The sequence below is a fragment of the Hippopotamus amphibius genome, chromosome 5 (assembly GCF_030028045.1).
Source record: "Hippopotamus amphibius kiboko isolate mHipAmp2 chromosome 5, mHipAmp2.hap2, whole genome shotgun sequence".
NCBI lineage: Eukaryota > Metazoa > Chordata > Mammalia > Artiodactyla > Hippopotamidae > Hippopotamus > Hippopotamus amphibius.
The window spans coordinates 50342447-50368003 of record NC_080190.1 but is presented as its reverse complement, the minus strand read 5'-3'; the positions used below and the strand labels follow the sequence as shown (position 1 = coordinate 50368003).

At 45.6% G+C, this 25557-nt stretch overlaps 1 protein-coding gene across 1 annotated transcript in view; it reads left to right on the top strand.

The window, feature by feature from the left end:
- WDFY4 (WDFY family member 4) overlaps positions 1–25557 on the top strand; it is a 255486-nt gene that overhangs the window by 11078 nt on the left and 218851 nt on the right. The window contains exons 4-11 of the mRNA XM_057734870.1: positions 1803–1937; positions 4278–4467; positions 6783–6972; positions 7931–8088; positions 9672–10124; positions 11030–11134; positions 12587–12777; positions 20289–20869. Coding sequence (XP_057590853.1) covers positions 1803–1937; positions 4278–4467; positions 6783–6972; positions 7931–8088; positions 9672–10124; positions 11030–11134; positions 12587–12777; positions 20289–20869 — 2003 coding nt within the window. The remainder of the gene's footprint in view (positions 1–1802; positions 1938–4277; positions 4468–6782; positions 6973–7930; positions 8089–9671; positions 10125–11029; positions 11135–12586; positions 12778–20288; positions 20870–25557) is intronic.

The window sequence follows — 25557 nt, the reverse complement described above, 5'->3', positions numbered from 1 at the left end:
CCAATGATGGCTGATATATATGGACTATATTTCTTGTGTGTCAGGATGAGGCTGGATGCATCCCATGCATTGCATTAATTAATCCTCTCCAAACCCTAGGAGTCAGATTACGGTGATGCCGCACTGGGGATGAGAAATCAGCTTCCCCCGTCATGTGTAGCTGCAGCCTGTCTGACTCCAGAGCCCATGCTCTGAGCCACTGCTCTTTCCTGCCTCTTGCTACACTCAGACTAAAGGAGCTGGGTCTGTAGGCGCTTGCCCTGTGTCACCCCAGAGATGAAAATGACTGTTCCTCCTTCTTCCCTTCCCACCCAAGGCCCCATTCTGGCTGCAGTCACGGCCTCCCACCATGAAGCAGGGACCTGGAGTGGTTTGCTGATGACTGGTGTCCTCTGAGGCAGAAAGCAGTCCCCAGGAGCTGTGGCCATCAGCAGAAGTGGCCCAAGGCCCTGGGCAGGGCAGGGCAGGCCCAGATGTTCCTCCATCTAGCGAGAGGGCCCACTGTGAGCATCCTGGTACCTAGACCGGGAACAGCAGGGAAGCAGGCTGGGGTGGTGGCTGCCCTCTGTCTAATGGTGAACACAGGCATCGTACAGGCATTTGGAAACAGTGCCAGGAGGTGAGAGAGGAACACAGCGAACAGTTGTTCGCTGTTGGGAGGACCATCTGACTTTCCTCCACGTAAACCGCCTAGACCACGCTCAGGGACAGCAGCCTGGAGCACAGCGTTGATGGGGGGTGGCGGGGGGGCTTTTCAGCCCTTAGGGAAGGGCTGTTTTCAGTCCGAGTAGTAGAAATTAACCTAAAGCCTGTTTTCTGCTGCAAAGCCTTTCTCACCTCAAAGCAGCGAGAGAGTAAGCAGTTGGCTTTCTGGGGAGACAGTGCAGCTTGGACGACAGGGAGAGCCACCCTGGGTGCAGTCATGCAGGGACATGTGTCCAATTCGGGGGCAGACATTACCTGCAGTGGAAGCTTTTAGGGACCAGCGGCCTGCATTACATTCCTGGTGCTGGCCCCGACGGTACATTCCTCCTTTCTCTTTTCTAATTTACCCACCACGTCTGTCAGATTGGTCAGAAGGGTGGGAAATTGCATGGACAATATATATTAACCACGCATGCGCACACACACACACGTAGAGGCTACAGCACTGTAATCCTGGTGGAGCTGCAGGCAGAGCCCGTGAGGAAAGGCCCTGCGCAGCTCCACACTCAGGCTGGTCCCTCTCTGCCAACCCCTGTCTCCTGTCTGGCAGCCCTGGGGCTGTGTAGCTGTGCTGTGGCTCTCTGGATTACGGGTCCTCACCTACAGGGCAGTTGTGGTCGTGATGAGGTCTTGAATCTGGATGAGGGGATGGAAAAGGTCCTGATCACACACTTAATTCAGCTGATTGTACTTGTTCCCAGACACCTCTTCCTGACTGAGTTTCCAGTTCCCTCATCAGGAGGAAACCTACCAAAATCAGCAGTGTGCTTGCCAGGAAAGCCTTTGATTTTGCTCTGCACCAGTCCCTCCCTCCCTCCCTTCTTTCCTTCCTTTCTCTCATCTATCTGTTGTGTAAAAGATATAATCTTTATTGAGCACATAATACACACTTTATATAAACTTAGTCTTCACAGCCATCCGAGTGGGCCCTATGACTGTCTCCATTCTTAACTGAGAACGCGCCGCCCAGAGAGAGGCAGTGACTTACCCATGTTCCTGGCTAAAACTGCCGCACTGGCTGACCTCTCTGGTCTGGGTCTGGAGCTGTGCTCTGCCCAGCTCTGTGGCCCCAGGTCACATCTGCTCTTCCCTTGCAGGAGACGCTGGGCAGAGTTGCTGAATCTGGGCTCCCAGCGCTGCTCCTCCAGTGCCTTTACCTCTTCTTTGTCTTTCCTCTGGAAAAGGATGAGCATTTTGAGAGTGATGTTCAAGTTCAGAGGATGTTTGTGCAGGTGAGTGGGAGGGGGATTGGACTCCCCTGGGCCAAGGACGAGCTCTGCTTCTCCAGCCTCCTTTCATCTCTCTCCCCCTAGTTCTGAAGCTCCTCCTTCTCCTGGAGGGCCCAGCTCACCCCTTTACCCTCAGGCTCTGCAAATGCTGGGGAATCCTGTGCATTGGAAGATGGAGTTTCTCTCCACCTCACTGTATCCCTGTATTTCCCTGTTCTCTCCCAGAATGGTGTGCTCCTCCTCCTCCACTTGGCCCCACCAGCTGCTTGTCCTCTAGTCTGTGTTCTAGGGTCCTGCCCACCCTCCTGGGCATCCAGAACCTCCTGTCTCTGGCCCCTGCACCTCTAAGAACATGCACGCTAAGCCCCACGTGCATAACTGGAGCCAACATTTTCTAAGTACTTGCTGTGTACCACCTTGGTGCCATAACCTCACATCCATCACCTCCCTGAGCCCTCTTGCCATCACAGGATGTGTGTGGTATTGTCATCCTGATTCAATAGAATCTAAGGTACAGTGAGTACACATGAGTCCAGGGTCACAGAGGTGGTGGGTGGGGGCTGAGATTGGAACCCCAGGAATCTGGCTCCTGAGTTTTCTCACATTAAGGCATTTAACTACTCTGGGCACTCACCTCTGTGCCTCCTCTCATAGGCCATCTGGGGCTACGAAGCATCACATGAGATGTCCTCATGTCATTACCCATCTTTCCTATCCTCTCTGACCAGAGCGACTTTTAACATAACTTCTCACCTCTCTCCCCTGCCCCCTTACTGACAAGTTCTGCTTTCTCAGCTTCTGGGATGCTGCGTTCTCCAGAAAACTCCTCCTGCCCCTCTGGTGGGGGGACTGTGTGTCTTACTCATCTTTGTGCCTCAGCCAGGGTCTCACACAGAGCAGGTACTTAGGACCATTTGGGAATTGCCAATGCAGCTGTCCATTGAACACGCACGTCCACATCCCCATCCGTTTTAGACCAATTCTCAAGCCAGAATCATCGTTACCAGAGGGTATCTCATGAGTTCTGGCAGATTCCACTTATGATGGGTTGTCCACTAAACTGCATTTGTTAGAAATTTAGGCTTCATGTGCCCACATACAAATCACATTTTAAGTGGTGGCCAGGACATAGTACTGGGTCCTTAAGTTTTTACTGTGTGGCTTCTATGTGCTCTGCAAGGAATTAGTGCAGCCCTGTCTTCATGGTCCTCTTCATGTGTGGAGAGAATGCGAGCCACAGTGATACCACATCAGAGTTCCTCAGGGTTTCCTTATTTCATTCCACAAAAATACACAGAACTCCTTTTGGGTGCATCTCTATGCTGGACCCATGCTCTCTCATAGAATGACAGAGAGATGGAGAAGCTAAACGGGGAGAACAATCACACGAATAAATGATCAGTGTCTAGTTTTTTAAGTGCGCTGATGGAAAAGTGAGAGATGTGCTGGGAAATAAGGACAAGGGGACCTGACTTACAGCAGAGCATAAATGGAGGCCCTTCTGAGGAAATGGCATTGAACCAGGGAGCTGAAGGCTGGGATGGAGGTGCGAAGGGGGAGGAGGCAGGAGAGGAGCAGAAATGAGCTGCCAAGCCAAGGGTCACGTGGCCACACCCAGCTGCCACCTGCAGGGGAGGCCGGCAAAGGGGGTCTGTGCCCAGCTCCATGGCCATCCAGCTGGGACTCCATCACTGTGCAAAAAGGGGTTCATGGATTTAGATGGAAGGAGCTTTCCATATTTGCCAAACTGGAAGAGGGTCCATTTAGGCCACCAAGAGCCAAAGGGACAGTACATATGATAACATGAGAGAGGAGGAAGTGCTGGGCCACGCAGCATTCTGGGAGCCATCCCAAGTGCATAGCGAGGTGTCAGCAGGTAGCCATAGGGACACTGGACTGGTGGGGGCAAGGAGTCCAGTTAGGAGGTTATAGGATAATGCTCGTGATCTCATGGAGAAGTAAAGCCCGAGAGCCAACCAGGGATTCAGGAACACAGTTTCTCTTGTTAAACAGCACTGGGCCTTGTTAATTCTATACTTTAATAATCAATGGCATTTTCTGCATTTCTATATAAAAAGACACCTCTCTAAGTCAAATCCTTCTTTGTCATTCTGATCTGGAAAGGATAACCACTGCTTGCTATCCTTTAGGAGTCCACACGTTAGCCCTGTCACCCTTTCCTAAGTGGCTGTTGACCACACTGGTCTGGGGCAGAGGGCGACCACACACAACCCCATCCTTCCTACTGAGACATGAAAAAGTAGGGAACAAATTCATCACACGAAGAAGGCTTCCTAACTAGTGTCTCTTTGGTTTTCTTCCTTTCTTTCTTTTTTTTTCCAGATGTTGCTCAACATTTGCGATGAGGCTCAGGGTCTGGAGGGACTTCTCTCGGGAAATGAGCTCCAGTCTCTTGTGATTGCCACGACGTGCCTTCGGGAGCACAGCTGCTCCTTTTGGAAGGAGCCCACCTTCTGTGTGCTGAAGGCAATCTCCAGGGCCCAGAACCTCAGCATCATCCAATACCTGCAGGGTATGACCCTGGGAAACCGGGGCTGGGCTGTGGACACACTTTCTAGAATGACACCCTGGGATGCCCTTGCAGTATCGGTATGGATTCCTGGGACCAAAATAGAGATGAACGATGCCCAACTCCGTCTAGTAGGTGACCCTACATTGCTTGGGTCCATTCATGGAAGTGTTTTTATTGTTCGTTTTGATGCTCTTTAGGAGGAGAGAGGGAAAGGGCAATTCACGTACTACACACATGCTGTTGAACAGACACTGCTGGGCTCAGTTGTGTGTTATCGCATTTGTTTCCTTGAGATAGATGTTCATAATTAATGCCATTTTGCAGCAGAGGAAACAGAGATTAAGAGTGCTAGAAGAATTTGCCAAGGCTCCCCAGCTAGTGAAGACGAGAATCAAATATTAAACCTGGAGATGCCTGATTCCAGTGCCTTAGGTTCTGCTCTGGGCAGCACGTGTGGGGGTTAAGGACTTAGATCCTGAAACGAGATGGCCTGGGGTGTGGGCTCCAGCTCTGTCCTCCCAGCTGAGTGACCTTGGGCATTTAACTCCCTGGGTGCTTCAGTTCTTTCCTCTGTGAAATGGAGATAATAATCATGCTGATTTCATTGGTTTGTTGTGACGCTTTGATGAGTTGGCATAGGTGAAGGGCTTAGATAGCGCCTGGCACCCAGCGGATGACCCACGGGTGTCAGCATCACAGCTCATTACTTGGGTGTGACCAAAGGCAATGCCCTGAGGGGATCCATTCCTGTAGCAGTCCCAGGGGCCTCCCTCAGCATCGTCTGTGCCCCGAGGCCCCGGGTAATGGCGGGAAGCATAGACGTTACTGTGGCTTGCAGAATCTTGGGAGAATGTATCAGCCGCTTTTTCAGGTGCTGGCCCATCATGGGGCAGGGAGGGAAGCTCTGCAAGGCTAACTCCTACAGGAGGGTTTTGATGAAAGTCTTCAGCTGACCTCTCCACCCACCACACACCATTCCTCAGCTCCACCAGCTGAAATGCCTCTTAGGAGCACAACGGTCCGTCCCTTGGGTTAACTCTAAGGTGTGGGGTCTTCTGGGGAGCGGTGGGGGTCTGAGCCTGCCAATGTGACCTGCTTGTCCACAGCACTTGCCCTGCGACCTGTCTTCTTTCTGAGGCCTCGTGTAAGAGAGGGTGTCAGCTGATGAGAGCTGGGAAAGTACAAGCACATCCTCTCATGGTAACTGAGCCCTGGGATGAAACATCATCCCCAGCTTCGAGACTGAAATTTCCCGGTGAGGTCAGGACCCAGTGGTAATGGTGCAGGGCTGAGCTGGGCCTGAGGCGCTCAGCAGCCCAGGCCCCCCTCACAGACTAGAGTCGAGTCCCCTGAGAACAGGCTGCCTGCCTTGGTGGCGGGGGTTTCTCACTGTGGTCCTTATTCTCAGCTGGAAGAGAAAAACGCCTCCTCAGTGGGGAGCTGGCCACCTAGAGCACTGTGCCGTAGGGGAATGAGTAGTTCCCATGGGTGTACAGGCGGAGGAGATGGTCGGGAAGTAAGGACTAGCCTGGTGTTTACCTGCCAGGACCACAGCTCTCAGTGCTGCCCTGCCTGGCGTGCAGACTTTGGAATGCGTCCTTGGCCTCGCAGGTGAGGAACTGAGCATGCCTTATCTCAAATTCTGGTAGACACTTTCCCTGACCCACTGGTGTGTCTTTCCTGGCACTCAGAAGAGGCTTCTCCCAATGAAAGAACCCTAAAAACAGTGATCGATCCAAATGCAAACCCAATGACATCTCTCTGTGGACTCCATTCTTTCCCTGGCTGCTCACAGCTCTGGGGTAACCAGTGCGTTCCACAGCAGGCCACACACCAGTGGGCCTGCCTTCCTCTCCCTCCCTTGTGGACCACACTTCTGGGCTCCAACCCACTGGATTCTTTAGTAGCTGATACACACCATCTTTTTTGCCCTTTGTCTTCCCACATGTTCATATATCCTTCCCTGGACTTTTCATCAGGCTAATTACTGCTCAGCATTGCTTCCTCAAGGTCTTCTGCGACATTCAGGTCGTGTGTCTTGCATCTTGTTATTTAATGGACCTGGACCCTCCTGTGTGTTGGGAATTAAAGGCAGAGGGTTAAGAGGCTCTCCATCTAGGCCTTAGAGTGTGGTTCTCAGGATGACACTTCCCACAGAGGAGGCTTCTTCTTGATCCAAGAGCCAGTAGAAAAGTGTTTTGAATGAATTCTCATTCACATCATGATATACCGTTTAAAGGCAGCTGGGGAGGGAATGACCACTGCAGAAAAGCTGTTGCCTTTGAACTCAGCAGGGCTGTGTTCCCTTCCTGCAGCCATGGATTGCATCAAGCTCTCCCTCCAGAACCTCTCCAGGCTTGCAGACACACTCCCTGCTCCTGAGGTGAGCGAGGCAGTGAACCTCGTCTTGGGCTTTGTGAAGGACTCCTACCCTGTCTCCCCTGCTCTGTTCCTGGAGTTTGAGAATGGGGGAGGCTACCCTCTGCTACTCAAAGTGTTACTTCGGTAAGTGGCTGTGCTTGGTGGGGAAGAAACAGAGGAAACTCAGGTCCTCACAATCATTTCCAGTGCTTTGGAGAAAGACGGATATTGGGGCTTCTCAGAATGCCTTCTGAAATACAAATCTCCATACAGCATGGCCAGAGAGACTCTTATTGCAAAAGTAAATCAATGTGCAGCTGGGTTTGGAGCTACTTCTTTAGGAATCCAATGGGTGATCATAATGATGATAATAATAATAATAATACCAAGTCCATTTGGTGGTATGCACCACCTGCATGCCTGCTGACCTGACAGTCACCTGTCAGAATCCACATCCTATGCTGGAGGGCTTTCTGGGATGGCTGTGACCGGCTCTGCCTGTATACTTGGGGGCTGGAAGTGCCCAAAGATCAACAACTCCCAGGACCAGCTCTCTACCAATGACTGGTACAAGCTGATGGATACATACTCAGCAAATTTGCCCCTTGGGTAGGATAGCTCTACCCTGCCTTCCAGAGTCCCTGGGAGGATTAAAAACAAAACAAAAACAATACTCACCCTTGAAGTAAGCATGAGAAAGTCTAATAAAGTCCGATTATTTCCATGATGTTTGTATTGTTGCCCTTATGAAATATCAGATCTCTCATTTTGGGGGTGCTCCTGCCCTCCTGGTGCCCAAAGCTCCTGCCTTTTGGGGGGCCTGGCCATGGAAAGCAGCAGCCTTCCCATGAGCAGATGCTGTGGCTCTTCACAGGTTTCTCTTTATTCCAATTGCACATCCTTAGATCAAGGGCTGAGGTTTGCAAACAGAGCGACTTTTATCCACTCCCTGTGCCCTCTGGTGATGAACTGGTGGAGACCTTTTGGGATCTTACCAGCACCGTGATCTGCACTGCCTCTGCATCCCTGCGAGGGGCACCAGGACCAAACCTGGCTGCTCTGTCCAAGGCGTCTAGGGACCTGGCCTCATCTGTCCCCACAGGTACGACGGGCTGACCCAGAGTGAAGTGGACCCTCACCTGGAAGAGCTCCTCGGGCTGGTGGCGTGGCTGACAACGTGTGGGAGGTCAGAGCTGAAGGTGTTCGACAGCATCACTTACCCGCAGCTGGAAGGCTTCAAGTTCCAACAAGAGGCTTCTGGTGGGTCATTGGGTGTCTCTGGGTGCCCAACAGCACTTGGCCCTGTGCCCTGACAAGGCAATGCAGGTCATTCCCTGATTCCCTGTGCAGAAACAAACACGTGGCACCTGTCAGTGACACAGTAGGGTCTGACTCTGTCATGCCTTTGCTGAGATTACCTATGGATTTAAAATCTCTCCTTTATAGATTTTTCCAGATGTCCTGGGTGGGACTTAGAGGAAATGTTTGCTTTAAAAAGGCAAAGACTCTCTCAGATAATGGAGTGAGCCTATAATCTCCATCCCCGCCTCTTGGTGTGACTTAGTGACATCTGCTTATCTAACAGGGACTGAAGGCCCTGAAACAGCCACCCAGGCTCAGAGTCTGTGAAATATTGGTTGATTAATAAATCTGATCAACATGTACTGATAATTTCTGTCCAGCAGCCACGCTGCCCCATGCTGGGCACCACCATGAACAGGCCAGGTGTCTGCTCCTTAAAAATTCTCTATAGAGACCGTCGCACAACCCTGAGCCATAATCTACTCAATAACTGGCTGATAAAGAGGCATAGTGGTGACACCAGGGGGGAGGATTGGCTCTGTCTGGGTTAGTCAGGAAACCCTGCATAGTGGGTCCCATTCAAGAGAGGCTTCAAGGCAAAGGATGGGTCATCTGGGTAGAAAGGAGGGGGAAGAAGTACAGAAAGTACAGCCTGGGGAAAGAAATGGTGACCAGAAACATCTGGGTGAGTCTGGGCAGATGGGCAGAGAGATCTGCGCAGACCAGAGGGTGGAGGCTGCAAAGCTGTGAGGCCACTTTAGGAAAAGCCACTGCATGTGACTCCAGCAGACACACAGGGGAGTGGCTGGATTAGAGAGGAGTTTCAGAAACATCTCAAGTGTCTGAGGCAGAGGGGGCTGGAGACAGGGAGCTCTCTAAGGAAGTATCTCCTGGTTAAGAGAGAATGAGACTTAACCTTCCAGCTGGAGAGAAAGGAGGGGTGGGTTTGGAAGGTGTCTTTATTTATCAGCTTGCCTAGAAGTGAAACTGACTTTGCTTAGTAATCTTTAACATCATTTGATTTTAATTAATTGAAACCAATCCTCCAGCCCCGTGCTGCCCGATGGAGATATAATGTGAGCCACATTACATAATTTTAAATGTTCTAGTAGTAAATTTTTAAAAATTAAGAAGAAACAGGGTAAAATTTTTAAACAATATATCTTATGTAACCCAATATATCCAAAATATTACCATCAAAAATGAGATCATACAAATGATTCTTAATGAATTTTTTTTTTTTTGCCTTTCCTTTGTGCTACATCTTGGAGATCTGGTGTGTATTTTTATACTCATGGCATGCCTCAGTTCACAGTGGCCACATTTCGAATGCTTGATTAGCCAGCACATCTTGGACAATATAGCTCTAGCCTTACTCACACCGTAGGCAGGTGGCTTTTCTGGACTTCTGATAGACATTCACCCACAGGAGCTAGAAAACAGAAACTTTGAATGGCATTTCCTCATGATAATGCAGGCATGTGTTTCTGGGCATAGGCAGGAGAATTGTCTTGCAGTGTGATTCCTTTTTGCATCTTCAGGGGTGACCGTGAAGAATCTTCAGGCCTTCCAAGTCCTGCAGAATGTTTTCCACAAAGCCAGCGACCCCATCCTCTGCACCAAAGTCCTGTCGTCCATCAGGACCACGTGGGCCTGGAACACCCGCAACTTCTTCCTGCTGGAGTGGACCCTGCAGCCCATCTCACAGTTTGTGGAGATTGTGCCCCTGAAGCCGACGCTGGTGCAGATGCACTTCTTTCAGCTGCTGGAGGTTCTGGTGTTTGAGCTGCGTTACGTGCCCCACGAGATCCTGCGGAAGGTGCAGTGCCTGATCAAGGAGAGCCCCGAGTCGCTCTGTACCCTTGTGGCCCTAAAGAGTGTCCTCAGGATCGCCGGCGGGGACCCGCTCTTCACTGACATCTTCCGGGACTCGGGGCTCCTGGGCCTGCTGCTGGCCCAGCTGCGGAAGCAGGCCAAGATCCTGAGGAAGTCAGGTGCCTCCCAGGAGCGTCCGGAGGGGAAGTGGGGAACGGGCGGGGGTCAGGGTTCACTGCGCCTTGTCTGTGTGCGAGCCCCACCACCCATCAACATAGAGAAAGGGAGTGTGCCTGTGTCACCTTGGCGCCGTGAGGGTCGGAGAGGGTACCCTTGGGGTACGTGTCTTCACAGAGCAGGCAGCCTCCCTATTTTCTGTAACTTGCCTGATCTTCCCCATGAAGAGGTGGGAGGGATGGATATAACTTTAGGCCGACTCATGGGAATAACTTAGGCCTGATGAGTTCTTCGTTTGCAGAGACCTCCTGCACTGGATACTGTCTGAGGGTGTAGATGGGGAGACAGCAGAAGGACAGGACTTCAGTCATGCAAAGGCGAAAGGAGGCTCAGAGAGGCCTGGAGCTCTGGGGCGGCAGGGTGTGGAGGACGTGTCTGGGGTGAGCTGGGATATGGCCACATGGCTCACATGGTGCTGTCAGGTCCAGTGGTCTCCTGCTTGGAGCAGAGGTCAGTCACCAGGGCCTTGTTGGCCCAGCTTGCCTCTCTAAACCTTGGCCACACTTCTGCAGGCCCTGCTGGGCTGTACACCCATGGCTCCTTGGCAGCACCCCCTCGCCCGTCTCAGGGGCACTAGCCTGGGCTCTCTCCCTGCCTAACCATGCCCCACATACATACCCTGGACTTTTACAACAAGCCTTCCAGGGGATTTTGATGCACTCAAGTTGGAGAACCTCTGATGTAGGGGGTGTAGGGTCACACCTTACGAATTGGGATGCACACTCTATAATGGAAACGTGATATTCATCTTTCTTTAAGAGGATAAAACCAATGGAATTGGAGATTTGGGGCGATAACACATCTACTTAAAAAAATTTTTTTTTTCATTGCTCCTTAAATATGGCAGGAAACAAAGAGTCCAATCCTGGAGCTCAGGATACAGAAAGAGAACTGACTTGTGTGATGCTGAGAACTGTAGTCACACTTCTGAAAGGGTCGATTCGGAATGCAGGTAAGGATGGTACCAAATTCACCTTGTCACTGCTTGGGAAAACATTAACTATTTCCTGGTGATTTATATCACTATCCAAAGGCTATATCCAAGGCATAACCAATACTGTCGCTGTGGCTTTTGTCCATTCGCTGGTTGATGTTCATTGATCATCAGTAAATTGGTAGACACATCAGTTGACACTTTTTACTGTTTAGGTTGCTAAATAAGGATGGGAATCAAAGAGTTATCTTAAATTTATGAGACCACAGAAACCCCATCTCCCTCAAAATAAAATCTATTAATATTCTGCTGCATTGACTACAGATGCTTTTTTAAAAAGATTCAAATTGTAAAATACAAGCAAAGAAGGCTCATAATTTTTAAGACATAATTTGATGTGCTTCCAGCCCATGATGGATTTAGTAGCTTCATCCATTAAAAAAAAAAATTAGCTTCCTAAGATCATGGCTCCCATGCTTAAAAAATATGTGCATAAAATATATGTGAATGTATATTATACCATGAGGCAGATGCATCAACAAAGTGACTTCAGTGGATTTGGTGATTTGGGTGCATCTTTATCTGAGGCCCTCATAGGTCAACTATACCGAATGTGAATGATTATTTCATTATGGTAGAGCATTTCTAATGTTAGACTATAAAAGATTCCCTGGAGATTCTGGTTAATAGGGAGGTGCACATCCCTAGGCTCCCTCCCAGAGATCTAATCATTAAGTCAAGGTAGAGCCCAGTCATCTACTCTTAAACAGGCCTCCAAGGTGATTTCCCTGTAAGGGGTACCTGGCCCATAAATGAGGAAATCCTGCCTTATGGAGTTGACCAGCTCAGATCCATACCATGCCATTTGAATGATCCAGTTACTTCCTAGTTCTTATTCTACATGTGACTACTCCAGAGATCAATCCTGGGGAGGAAATTCTTAGGATTACTTTCAAACAAAAACATACTATTAGCCAAATTTCTTAAATACTTCTCTTCCCCCCACTGCCCAAGTAACTGCCTACAAATTGAATACATTCTTAACTTAAATTCTGATTTGCTTTCTATAAGACTTTAGGCAGAGATAAGAGAGAATTGCCATTAGCCCTGGATTAGGGAATAACGTGGAAATAAACATCAGAGGGACATCCAGTTAAAGTTTGTATTACTTGTATTACTTTCTGTTTCTAAAAACAGAAAAGGGGGGATTTTTTTTTTCAAAAACAGAATTCTCACTGGAGAATAAAGCAGTTTTTATTTTTAATTCTCAGCTCCATAGTTTCTTTCTTCCTCTTCTATTTTAATAATGGGTGTGGATTTCGAAAAAAAAAGTTTCTAATGGGTGGAAGAAACACATACATATGTAGCCAAATCAAGTTGGAAATTGTAAGGAAAAGCTTTCCTTATAATTGAAGCTAAGGTGCCAAGGCCTGCATTGCTCTAGCCCCATATTGTCTGTCTGGTCCCCAGTTGTCCTGAAAGACCATGGCATGGTGCCCTTCATCAAGATCTTCCTGGACGACGAGTGCTACCGGGGAGCCTCACTCAGCATCTTGGAGCAGCTCTCAGTCATCAACGCTGAGGAGTACATGAGCATCATTGTGGGAGCTTTGTGCTCATCTACTCAAGGGGAACTGCAGCTGAAACTGGATCTCCTGAAGGTGATGTCAAGTCCTCCTTTGTGATGGGCTTTCCCATGGACATGCAGCAGGTGATCAGCATTTGCCCATGCATGCATTGACTCAGCTGGTCACTGTATCATACAGGTAGAATAGTGCTAGCTGCTATAACAAATATATCCCACCTCCTCAATAGCCTGGCACATTAGAGGTTTCTTTCTTACATATGGTCCAATCAGTGATTGGGAGGAGTATCATTCAGGGACAGCAGTCACCTGGGCATCTAATGCAGCCAGCAGACAAAGGAAAGGAGAGCATAGAAAATGGCACGTTCGTTTTTTAAAAAAATATTTTATTTATTAAGTTGTGCTGCGTCTTAGTTGTGGCAGGCAGGCTCCTTAGTTGCAGCTTCAGGTCTCCTTAGTTGCAGCATGTGTGTGGGATCTAGCTCCCTGACCAGGGATTGAACCTGGGGCCCCTGCATTGAGAGCTCAGAGTCCTAACCACTGCACCACCAAGGAAGTCCCTGGCATGTGTTATTTTTCAGGCCTAGAACTGGTGCACGTTAACTTCTGTCCAATTTTTTTTGGACAGAACTTTGGGCAGGACTCACGTGGATGCAAGACACGCCAGGAATTGTAGTCCTTTGTTGGGCAGCTACTTCCCAGCCACACTGTAAACTATGGAAGTGGAACATGAATCGGTAGTGGCCAAGCAGCTGCCTTGTTTACTTGTCCAGCATTTAGTGAGCATCTGACAGTTACCAGGCCTGATGCAGAGTGCCCAGGACACACAGCTGAATGAGATTCAGCCCTTGCCAACTGGTAGCTCATAGATGAGGGTTATTATTAAGTAAGCAATCATGGCAATGCAGCATGGTTATGGCCCAGACGTTGAAGGCAGGCTGCCATGGGAAAAGAGAAGTAGGAGAGACAAATGCTGCCTTACATGTTTGAGGAGGGCTCACAGAGGAGGGAACGTCTGAACTGGGAAGAGGAAGCAAAAGGCAGTCAAAGGCACAAGAACAGCGGTTACAAATGGAGAAGTTTTTTCTCTTTGGATAACAAAGAGACGCATATACAAGGGTGAGTCAAAAATTATCCGCATTCTGGCTGTAGAATTTAAATAACTTTTATAAAAGACAAATATATCGTTTTTCAACGTAATCTCCTTGCTTTTCAATACATTTTGTCCATCTGTCAACAAGCTTTCATATTCCCTCATTAAAAAATGTTTTAGGCTGAACCACGAGCCACGAATGCACCGCTGTCTTCACTTCTCCATCAGAGGTGAATCCAGCTGCTTCTTGATGGCTAACACTTGTGCCACATTCCTTGAACTTCCCTATCCATTCATGTCCACAAAGTCTTTGATAAATAACAGCACCAGGTACACCCTCAGACCACAAAGAACAACTCACTGCACGCTGCTCTTCTTTCGTGCAAATCACAAGTGGGGCATCCATCTTTGCTCGAACCGCACTTACAAATGAACTGACGTAACACGTTCACCCCTGCACAGCAGTGATGGGGGAGAGTGTAGCCTTGAGTGGAACATGCTGATAAGACAGTGCGGCCAACAGAAGTTTCAATATAATCGGAGTGTGGATAATTTCTGACCCACCCTCGTATTTTTGTTTCTGTAATATTGTTAATAATCATCAAATTATCTTAAAACAGTTAAAGATGATAATAAACGTCATCAGCCTTACCGCTCACACAATTGTGTTGCTGTTCCTGCTTTTCCATTTCTTTTGCCTTTGCAGGCTTATGCCCTAAAAGAAAACATCCCCTTCTTTTCGTTTATGCTGCTTAAGAGAAGAGCGGATGTAAATGCAAATATCCCCCCAGGGAGCTGACTTTGGGACTTGTTGCGTCTATGTGCAAAAGAACCCCCTATGCAATACACACTCATGTTTCATTGTCATGCCACACTGGGTCACCGGTGAATTTTATACAATATGAAGTTGCTCAGCTTCCAAAATTAAACCCTCAACCTTATTTAGCCATGGCTATCTCTGTACAGAACCATTTTAACAGTTAGACATGGTGTTCAGTTTATTTTACCTACTGTATTTCTCGGGAGAGCCAATGTCAGGCACTGACGTAGCTGTATTCATGTCGTCTCGTGACCTAAGCCTATAGAGCCCAGCGTGGCCAGTGTGTTGTGAGAAGTTCATCCAAAAGTGACATTATGACCAGAGTTACTATGTATTTCACAGATGGCAAGAACTCACACAGTGATTTAATCACAGGGTCAAAAAAATCAGTGAAGGTAATAAAACAAAAAAGGAAAGTTAAAGGTCTTTTGAAAGACACTGGAGTACCATGATTCTGTGAAGTAACAGGATTGAGGGGAGCATGTAAAGAGGAGAGTAAGGGAGAGAGATATCAAGAATTAATGACAGTTTACAGCTGGGATACACCTTAGCTTCATGTGGTCCAATCTTAATATTGTGCAGAGATAGGTCCTGAGAGATTCTAATACTGAATGGTGAGGTTGAGTTTGAATCTAAGAATAGTGATTTAAAAATCTGGTGATTTTTCCTTTTCACCTTGATGTTTGTTACATTTTTTTCCCATATGTCTGTGTTCAACTTTATTAGCATGAGCCTTATTCCAATAAGGAACAGGGAAGGCAGAGAACAAGGCGGTTAGGACTTTGGTTTTCTATTGGGTGAATGAATAATTGGAACCCCTATCTATTTCTGACATTTTCCTATTGGAAGTCAAACAGATTCATGGAGAGGAAAGTTTTGGAGAGTACAAGTGTTTTTATGTCAATTATAGAAAAGCTCTCTGCTTTGCTCCTGGAAAGCTCATCTTGTCTACTCTGTAGCCCAAAAGCACCTTATTGGAGGGTTAGCTCTTGGGTAATGGAACTGAATTTCTAGAATTAGCAATGTAAAGCCATTATGGTGTTTTACAGATTCAATATCATTTCCGAATCACACTATCAAGAGAGCATGTCAGGGATGAACACTGTGTAAGGTTATTTAACAGAACCATACCCTGCAGTCAATGTGCTGTCTTCTCCCTGGGTACCAAGTCACTGCTGGGCAGTTGGGAGGGTGCCTGGAGATGCCATTTCTCTTCCAGGACTAGGGTGATAACACGTTGCAGCTCCTGTGGGTGGTGGGGAAAGACTGGGCCCCAGAGCCCATTCCAGCCTTGCCCACCACTGAGTCGTGTGAACAACTAGCCAACGTTTGCTGGAATCTGATGTGAGATCTGCCTTTGTTCTAAATCATTTTGGGAACCCCCTGGGAGACAAAGATGTAAAATTCGTTCTTTTTGGCTAGAATTGTCCTTTTTGGTAGTTGAGAGTGGACTCTGCCCAAAGCACTATGCTATGCCTGCAAAGTGGGTCAGACGTAGGATGAGGTGAAAGTGATGGCGGGTGGGGAGCTCAAAGCCAGGACTCTCCACCCCATGACCCAATAAAGGTTTGCCATCTCTGAAGTGTGTTCACATTATGGTGTCACCCTCACTTCCATTCCCTGAGAATCAGCCATCTACTCTGGAGGAGAAAATTCCTCCAGAAACATGTGACTTAAGACAATTGCTTCCAAAATCCAGTGGTGATTCCATACCAATATAGAAGCACATGTGACTTCACCACCTAATTCTGGCAAATGATAACCGAGTTAAAGAATAATGTAAGCAAATGAATTTTCTCTCCACGGCCAGTGGGACCATGATTGGGTTATGCACAAATTCAGATTGATTTTGCTAATATACATTTAGCTGTTCAACTCTGAGCTTAATCGCATTACCTCACCGGTCTTCCAGCATGACACATGGAAAATTATGAGGAATAACAAATAATAGAATGTGAAATAAATCCTGTTAGTCCTAATGTAGTTAGCGCTTTGCAGCAGACATTCATTTTATAGATTCAAGCTTGAGGAATACTAACTCAGAGACGATGACATGGTAACTGAGTTAAGGAGGAGAAAATGTGCTTAACACTGACCTTTCTTGAAATGTGTCAACCCTAGCCTGATTACTTTGACTTCAGCTGATTAAATTTACTCCGTTCTGCAGACTCGAAAGCCTAGGTGATGCATTATCATGCAAAGTTGAATGACAGTAATGGAGACCCTCCTCCCAGGCCCCCAGTTCCTGACAAATCGTTTCCCGAAGTAGCGCAGTATTTATTTTCCTTTATGATAGAAATGTTTCTCTTTAGTTGCTATGAAATTAAGCCTTTGTAATTGGATTTTGGACTCTTTACTTTATGACTCTGCAAATATGAAATTAACCCCATCCCAAGAAATAACAGAGCAGTCTGAGTTCTAATGAGATTACCCCCATTTTAGATAATGACTCAGAATTTAATAAATCAAACAAAGCAACAATTAAAGACAGCGATTTCTTCCCCCCCACCGGCCCCCAACCCAACAGGAGGAGAAAAGAGCCATCTAGGAATTACAGGGGATAGACCCTCTGAGAGACACAGATCATAAGGAGGACGGTTATTGGGTTGCTCTCTTTTTAAATACCTGCTCTCAACATTCTTTGAATGATGGAGAACTTTTGAGCAATATTTAGTGTCAAATTGGACAACTGGAAAATGGTTTCTTAAGGGAAGAGGGGGGTTTTAGTGGTCATCCAGCACTCAGACAATTGCTTATAATCTGATTAGTTTTATTTTTTATCATTCTTTCTTTTCGATGTTTGTTTTGTCACATGTCATGTGATAAACAGAAGAGCTCCATTCATTTCATTTGCCTTGAACAACCTCACAGTGGTTTTAGGAGCCATTGAAAGCACTCACATAAATTTAAACAGTTTAACAGTTTAACAGCTTAAGATTTCCTGATGTCTTGGTGATTTATTTTTCATGGCACGAGTCACACTGAGACAGGTTGAGACAGACAATGCAATGCATGCTGTACCACATGTGAATGTTCAGCCTTCCGTGTGGGTTATCAGTGGCAGGAGGAGACTACCACCACCACATCCTCTTCAAGGTTTGAGTGTATTTCCAACTCGGGCAAAGAAATAATATTCTGTCCGGAGCAAGTTGCTCACACAAGGCAGGAACAGAGGACTGGCCCCAGAGGTGGGGGTTGGGTTTGGGGAAGGCAGCTGCAGCGATGCAGTCTATACAGAGAAAGGCCTTGCCTAGCCTCGAAAGTTCTATGTTACTAAACCATAAGCTTTTTCATTCACCAAACATCATTATTCTGGAGAATCTGCTGTAATAGTCTGTATACAATCTTCTCTTTAAGGACCTGTCTACAAATGTCAAACTTTCCTGGGTTTTGAGCCAAATTCAGAAGTAGTTAGGTCACATCCTCACCCAGGAGGAGAAAGCAGTTGTCACTGCCTAGTCCTTGATGTTTCATTTTTGCCACTATCTTTCAGGCAGTCTGGAAAGTCCATTTCCCTGAAGTCTATCCCACTCTCATTTGATCCCCCATTAGTGGGTGGCCCTGATGCTGAGTTTCTTTTAAAGAACAAAACGACAATTCAATTTCCCCACAGTCCCTCCCTGAGCTGCAGTGGGTAATCATTGATCTAACCACCACAAGTCATGCATTTTCTTTTCCTATAAATGGGAAAAGATCAATTGACCCATATTGGTAAGGATGAATCTTTCTGCCTCACTCTATATGATAATTTGTCCGTTTTGAACATCATCGTGGGCTTTGGCCTTTTATAGATTCTCTTGGTTTCTACAATCTTTGTTTTTAATTTCTCGAAATGTCATTGATGGGGCAGTGGGAACACTTTAAGCAGCTCCTTGGTCATCATTTCTCTCCATCCTTGAAGGAGTCCTTGCCTGTGTACATTTACTTAGTCCTGGCTCACCTTGTGCTTTCCTGCCCGGAGCATTGGTTGACTGCCTGCCAAGCAGCTCAGGCTTCATGTAGCAGAATATAATATTAGATAACAAAATTTGGGTGTTCGGGGTACACCCAAACCCCTATTGTTTCAGATAAACAGTAGTGTTAGGTTAAGGTTCCAGCATTTTAGAGATAAAGCTGGAAAGTTACCTTTGCCCCCCAAAGTGCATGACTTCAGATTTCATTTTATCTGTAACTTTACTGAGTTCCTATTTGACTTTATGAGAATTTAAAAACCTAGTCCCTTCCCTCCTTTTTTCTAACCCACCAGTTTTCTCTTTGTCAATGGACTTTCTTGCATTATGCTATAGACTGTTACCCTAAACCATGCATTTAAGACACAGCATCACCCCTCCCTCCCAAATTGGGACTTTCTTTTTTATTTTTTCTCTTTGAACCTGGTTTCAAGCATTCTGAAATTAACTTCAAGTTGTGCCTGCTTAGACAGTCCCCTTCCTGTGTCATTAGAACACTAAACATCTGAAAGGACAAAACAATTCAAATCTTCCTCCAGAGCCTACTAGCAAAACTACGGGGATGGGCTATTCTGTGGGAAACATGCCAAAGAAGCCTGGGTCTTCGATGGAGTCCCATGCAATTCTGATGGATAGTAAATAACTAAATACTGAAATCTAGAGGCTTTTGGTATATATCTAAAATCATCCATGCATTCTTCACTTTTAGGTGTGAAACTTTAGCACAGAATGAGAGCTTCTTAAATGTCATCCTTTTTTCCTTCTAAAACATTTATCGAATACCTAGTGTATATCATGCACTGGGCTCAATGAATGGTATACTGGAAGTGCTTAGTAAAGGTTTGATTTAAGAAGGAATTAAAATTTTTGGCTGTTCAGTGAAAATCTCAACAATCTGGAGAAGGTAGATTCTACTATGTGTGTTGTAATAGCCTAAACTCCATACATGGTCTATGTTACATGCTACACCTATATGTTTCCTTCCATCAAGGATTTCTCTTCTCCACCTTAATTCCCTCATATTTTCACACCAGCTTTTAAGTAGAGTTGTTTGACTATCTTTCTTTTATGAGAAGTACCCGTGCTTGCACAGAGAGGGAGGTTAATAGTAATAAGCTGCTTTATATAGATTTCACTGAGTCTTCTTTTGCAATATAGGAAATGGTTCATTCCCTGAGTTTAACAAGTATTTATTAAGTAGGTGCCATGTTCCACAGCAGTGAGTAAGCCTGATTTCATGGCGCTTGAGTCTAGAGGAGGGCTGAGATAATTTTCAAGTAGCTTCAATATACAGTGTGGTGAAAGTTTTGCTTGGGGATTTAGAGGTGTGAGCACTCAGCCTGGGATGAGTACAAGCTCAGGGGTCAGAGAAAGCTTTATGGAGAGAGATGCATTTCAGTTACAGGATAGTAAATCAACCCTATAAAGCAGCGTAGGCTTTAAGAGCAGCCATTTGAGTGAAGACGCTGAGGCGCGACCCCAAACTAAAATTAAGAGCAACGGTAGGTTATTGTATGTCAATTACATCTCAAAAGTTCAAAAGAAAAAAAAAAAAGAGGAACGATAGGTACTGACCTCCCAATGTTTCAGTCGCCCTTGGGTAGGTAGCTCACTGTTCCTATCGTGTGGAGCGCGGGAGAGGGAATGCTTTGGCAGGAACGGGCAGAAGCTCAGCATTACAGATCTGTTAAAGACCTCACTCACTTTTATCTTGTTTTTTTCAGTCCCTGCTCCGGATCCTGGAGACCCCCAAAGGCCGTGCTGCTTTCAGAGTCTCCAGTGGGTTCAACGGGCTGCTGTCTCTGCTCTCTGACCTGGAGGGGTCCCTCCAGGAGCCCCCACTGCAGACGTGGGGGACTGTGTCCCCCAGCCAGACCTTGGATCTGGTCCTGCACACCCTGTGTGCTGTGTCTGCGGCGCTGCACCTGGACCCTGTCAACGGTGACTTCTTCAGGAGGACCGGGCTCTTCGAGAAGTTGGCCGAGGACCTCTGCTTGCTGGGCTGTTTTGGGGCCCTGGAGGAAGAGGGAGCCCCTCTGCACTCCTGGGAGGACACAAAGGCCAGGCCATTTGCTGATTTGCTGAGTGCGGCCTTTTCCTCTGCCAGCCCACTCCCACCCAAGATACAGAGCTGCCTCCAGATCCTCAGCTTTCTGGACAGTATGGCCCGAGGCACCCTCCACCTCCGCAGGGACCTGAAGGACTCCCCGAGGGCCAGGCAGGAGCCAGCTGTGGACACTCAGAGGGGAGAAGCTGGCAGCGACCCGCAGGGAAACTTCAAGCAGTGGCCAGACCTGGAGGAGAGGTAGAGCTTTGCTGCCTGCTTCTGCAATCTGTCGCCAGTGTAGCCCTGTTTCCCGCGACCTACACAAAACATCCTGCGCATGCGTAGTACAAAGTGGGTGTGTGGAAACGTCACATTGTTACTTATCCTCCTGAGTATGGCCCCAGCAATGGTCCTCCTGCAGGGTGAGGTCTGAGCCAACAGAATGAGGTGGGTGATGTTTGAGCCAATAGAATGAGGCCGAGTTGGATTCAGAAGGAAAGGAAAGCTTTCTTCTTTTATCAGAGAATGGAGAGGCGGGGGCTCTCTTGCTCTCCTGACAGGCTAAGGGTGGGGCTGCTGTTTAGGGATCTTGCGGGGAGAGGGAGGGGGGCGGAGATTGCAGTGCCGGGTGCAGCAACTCTGCACACGGCCTGCTGCCCCCTCCGCCACCGCCATCTTGAATTAAGTACCGTGCGCAGTACTTCTTCACACGATCCACGGCTGCAGTGTCTGGTGCGCGGTTTTGCAGTAGGACCTCCCGTCTGAAGTACCTGGTGCAGGGCCTCTGTGTGCAGAACCCTCTGAGCATGTGAATCTAGACTAAGGACAAAAGACGAGGTTAGACCTTATCTTAGCACCTAGATTCCATCTTATTTTTCCTGGGGACCCCAGTGGGCTTTGCTGGTGACAACAGGACTTTCTTTTCTTTAAATCAAGTTAACTTTGTCTTCAAACCCCCACCCCCACCCCCAACGAGAGCTGGCAGAAAACCAATCTGACTCAATGCAGAGTTGGGTCACAGGAGAACCAGGGAAGTTTACCCGATTTTGGCAACTGAGGGCAGAGCTCTGCTGCCCATAAGCTTACTTTCTTCTTTGGCATCTTTTCTGCTTCTGGGAGCCTTGATGCCTGGACCCAGCCTCCCTGGTGTGCCAGGCAGTCTTTGTGTTCCTGGGTCTTAACTCCCTGCTGCCAAGGCACTGCCAGGGTGTGGGTAAGGTTCTTGACTGGTGAAACACAAACCACAGCATCCTTCCTGTTCTTTCTTGCTACTTCCATTTCCCCTGACAAGGACAATTTCTTTTCTGCAGGCTAATCTCCTCAAGGACCTCAGACTTTGATAAACAACTTTTACTTTCATTTCTGTAACACAGAATTCCACTAAAGCCAAGGAGCACAAAAAACCGCCCACCCCCTAGGAGTGAGAGGGGTGGAAATGAAAGAACAAAGCAACAAAACAGTTGGCATCTTTTTTCATTCCTCTGAAGCAGCAATGACAAAACACAAATTAATATTGCGGTAAACTATCCTGCCTGCCACCTCTCCAGGTCATCTGGCCTTTAACACCACAAGACACTCTTCTGAAAGACATTGCACTTGTTTATCCAAAGACAGCCCCTCGTTGGCCAGACATTCGTGTTGGGTTTGGTGGTGAGGGGGATGGATGTCAATTCTCCAACTTCCGCAATAATCATGATTGTTCTTGTTCACTGGTTAATCTGATAGATGTTTCCTAACCTTGCATTCCTTCACAATTTGCTCATGATATAATTATTGCTAGATTTGATTTGCTAATTTTTAAAGAGAATTTTTGTTCTTGAGAAAGTTCAGCCTTTCACACTCCTTCCTTGACTATTTTTACCATCAAATTTATGCTAGCCTCATAAATTGGGCAGTGTTCCCTCTTCTACTCTCTGAAAGAGTTTGTGGAAAGATTACTATTTCTATTCCTTAGCTGTGTGATAGAACTTGCCAGTAAAATCTCAGGAGCCTGATGTTTTCTTGTGAGAAGATTCTTTTTTTAATTTTTTAAAAAAACATCTTTGACATAATTCACGCACTGTAAAATTCACCATTTAAAATGTACAAGTAAATTTTTTTGTATATTCACAAAATTATACAATCATTACCACAATCGATTAGAACATTTTTATCACACCAAAAGAAACTCCATACCCATTAGCCATTATTTACCATTTCCCCTGCCCCTACCTCCAGTCCCAGGCAACCACTAATTTACCTTCTGTCTTTAGGGACTTGCCTATTCTAGATATATCATATAAATACAATCATACAGTATGTGTTTTTTTGTTTGTTTGTTTCTGGATTCTCTAGCATAATGTTTTCAAGGTTCATCCATGTTGTAGTACGTATCAGTACTTCATTCTTTTTATTGACAAATAGTTGTCCAATGTGTATACCACAATTTACTTATGCATTTATCAGCTGAAGGACATTTAAGTTGTTCTCACTTTTGAACTATTATGAATAGTGCTGCTGTGAACATTCATGTACAAGTTTTTGTGAAGATACATGTTTACTCATCTCTTGGCTAGATACCTAGGAGTGAAATTGCTAAATCATATGGTAACTCTATGTTTAACATTTTGAGGAACTACCAAATCATTATCCAAAGTGACTGCACCATTTTACATTCTCACTGGCAGTGTGTAAGGGTTTCAATATGAGTACCTTCTTGCCAACACTTGTTATTAACTGTCTTTTTTTGATTCTAGCCCTCTTGGTGAGGGTGATGTGGTATCTTATTTTGGTTTTGATTTGCATTTCCTTGAGGGCTAATGATATTGAGAAGCTTTTCCTGTGCTTATTGGTTATTTGTGTATCTTCTTTGGACAAATGTCTGTTAGAGTCTTTGCACATTTTTTAAATTGAGGTAACATTGATTTATAACTATATCAGTTTCACATGTACACATCATAATTCAACTTCTGTATATACCATAATGTGCTCACCACCAAAAATCTTGTTTTCATTCATCACCATACAATTGTTCCTCCTTACCCATTTTGCCCTCCCCCACCCCTCCTTCCCCTCTAGTAACTGCTAATCTGTTCTCTGTATCTATGTGTTTATTTTTATTTTGTTCTATTTATTTATTTTGTATTTTTTATATTCCATGTGTGAGTGAAATCATACTGTATTTGTCTTTCTCCATCTGACATTTCACTTAGCATAATATCCTCAAGGTCCATTCATATTTTTGCAAGTGGCAAGATTTCACATTTTTTTATGGCTGAGTAGTATTCCATTGTGTGTATGTGTTTGTGTGTATGTGTGTGTGTGTGTGTGTGTGTATCACATCTTCTTATCCATTCATCTGTTAAGGTGTACTTATATTGTTTCCATATCTTGGCTGTTATAAATAATGTCACAATGAACATAGGGGTGCATGTATCTTTTTGAATTAGTGTTTTCATAATCTTTGGATAAATACCCAGAAGTGGAATAGTTGGATCATATGGTAGTTCTATTCTTAATTTTTTGTGGAATCTCCATACTGTTTATTTACATTCCCACCAACAGTGTATGAGGGTTCATTTTCTCTGCACCCTCACCAATACTTATTCTTGCCTGTCTTTTGTATAATAGCCGTTGTAAACGGTATGAGGTGTTATCTTGTAGTTTTCCTTTGCATTTCTCTAATAATTAGTAATGTTGAACATCTTTTCATGTGCCTGTTGACCATCTGCATGTCATTTTTGGAATGTCTACTTACATCTCTGTCCGTTTAAGAAAATTTGTTGTTGTTGTTGTTGTTGAGTTGTCCACGTAATTTGTATATGTTTTGATTACTATAGCTTTGTAGTATACTTTGAAATTAGAGCATGTGACACCTCCAGCTTTGTTCTTTTTTCTCAGAATTGCTTTAGCTATTTAAGGCCTTCTATGGTTCTATACAAATTTTAGGACTTTTAAATCCTATTTTTGTGAAAAATGTTGGGATTTTGATAGGGATTGCATTGAATCTGTAGATTGCTTCAGGTAATATGGACGTTTTAACATTGTTAATTCTTCCAATACTATGTTAAATAAGAGTAGTGAGAGTGGGCATCCTTTTCTTGTCCCTAATCTAAGAGAAAAAGCTTCGTTTTTCACTGTTCAGTATGATGTTAGCTGGGTTTGACATGTATGTCATTTATGGCCTATGTTCATTTTATTCAGAGTTTTATCATAAATGGATATTGAATCTTGTCAAATGCTTTTCATGCATCTATTGAGATATGATTTGTATCCTTTATTTTGTTTCTGTGGTGTATCATGTTGATTGATTTGCAGATGTTGACTCACTCTAGCATCCTTAGAATAAATCCCACTTGATCATGGTGTATGATCCTTTTAATGTATTATTGTATTTGGTTCACTAATATTTTGTTGAGAATTTTTGCATCTATGTTCATTAGAGATGTTGGCCTATAATTTTCTTTTTTTGTGTTGTTCTTGTCTGATTTTGGTATCGGGGTAGTGCTGGCTTCATAAAGTTGTTAGGAAGCATTACCTTGTCTTCAGGTTTTTGAAAGAGTTTGAGATTCTTCTTTGAATTTGTCTGGTCTCAGACTTTTGTTTTCTAGGGATATTTTTGATTACTGTTTCAATCTTCTTACTAATGATCAGTCTGTTTAGATTTTCTGTTTCTTCATGAATCAATCTTGGAAAGTTGTATGATTCTAAGATTTTATCCATTTCTTGTAGGTTGTCCAATTTGTTGGTGTATATGTTCAGAGTACTCTCTTATAATCCTTTGTATTTCTGTGATATCTGTTGTAACTTCTTTTTTTGTTTCTGGTTTTATTTATTTGAGGCTTCTCTCTTTTTATCTCACTGAGCTAGCTAAAAGTTTGTCAATTTTGTGTATCTTTTCAACAAACCAGGTCTTAGTTTCATTCTGTTGTCTTTTTAGTCTCTATTTCATTTATTTCCACTACGGT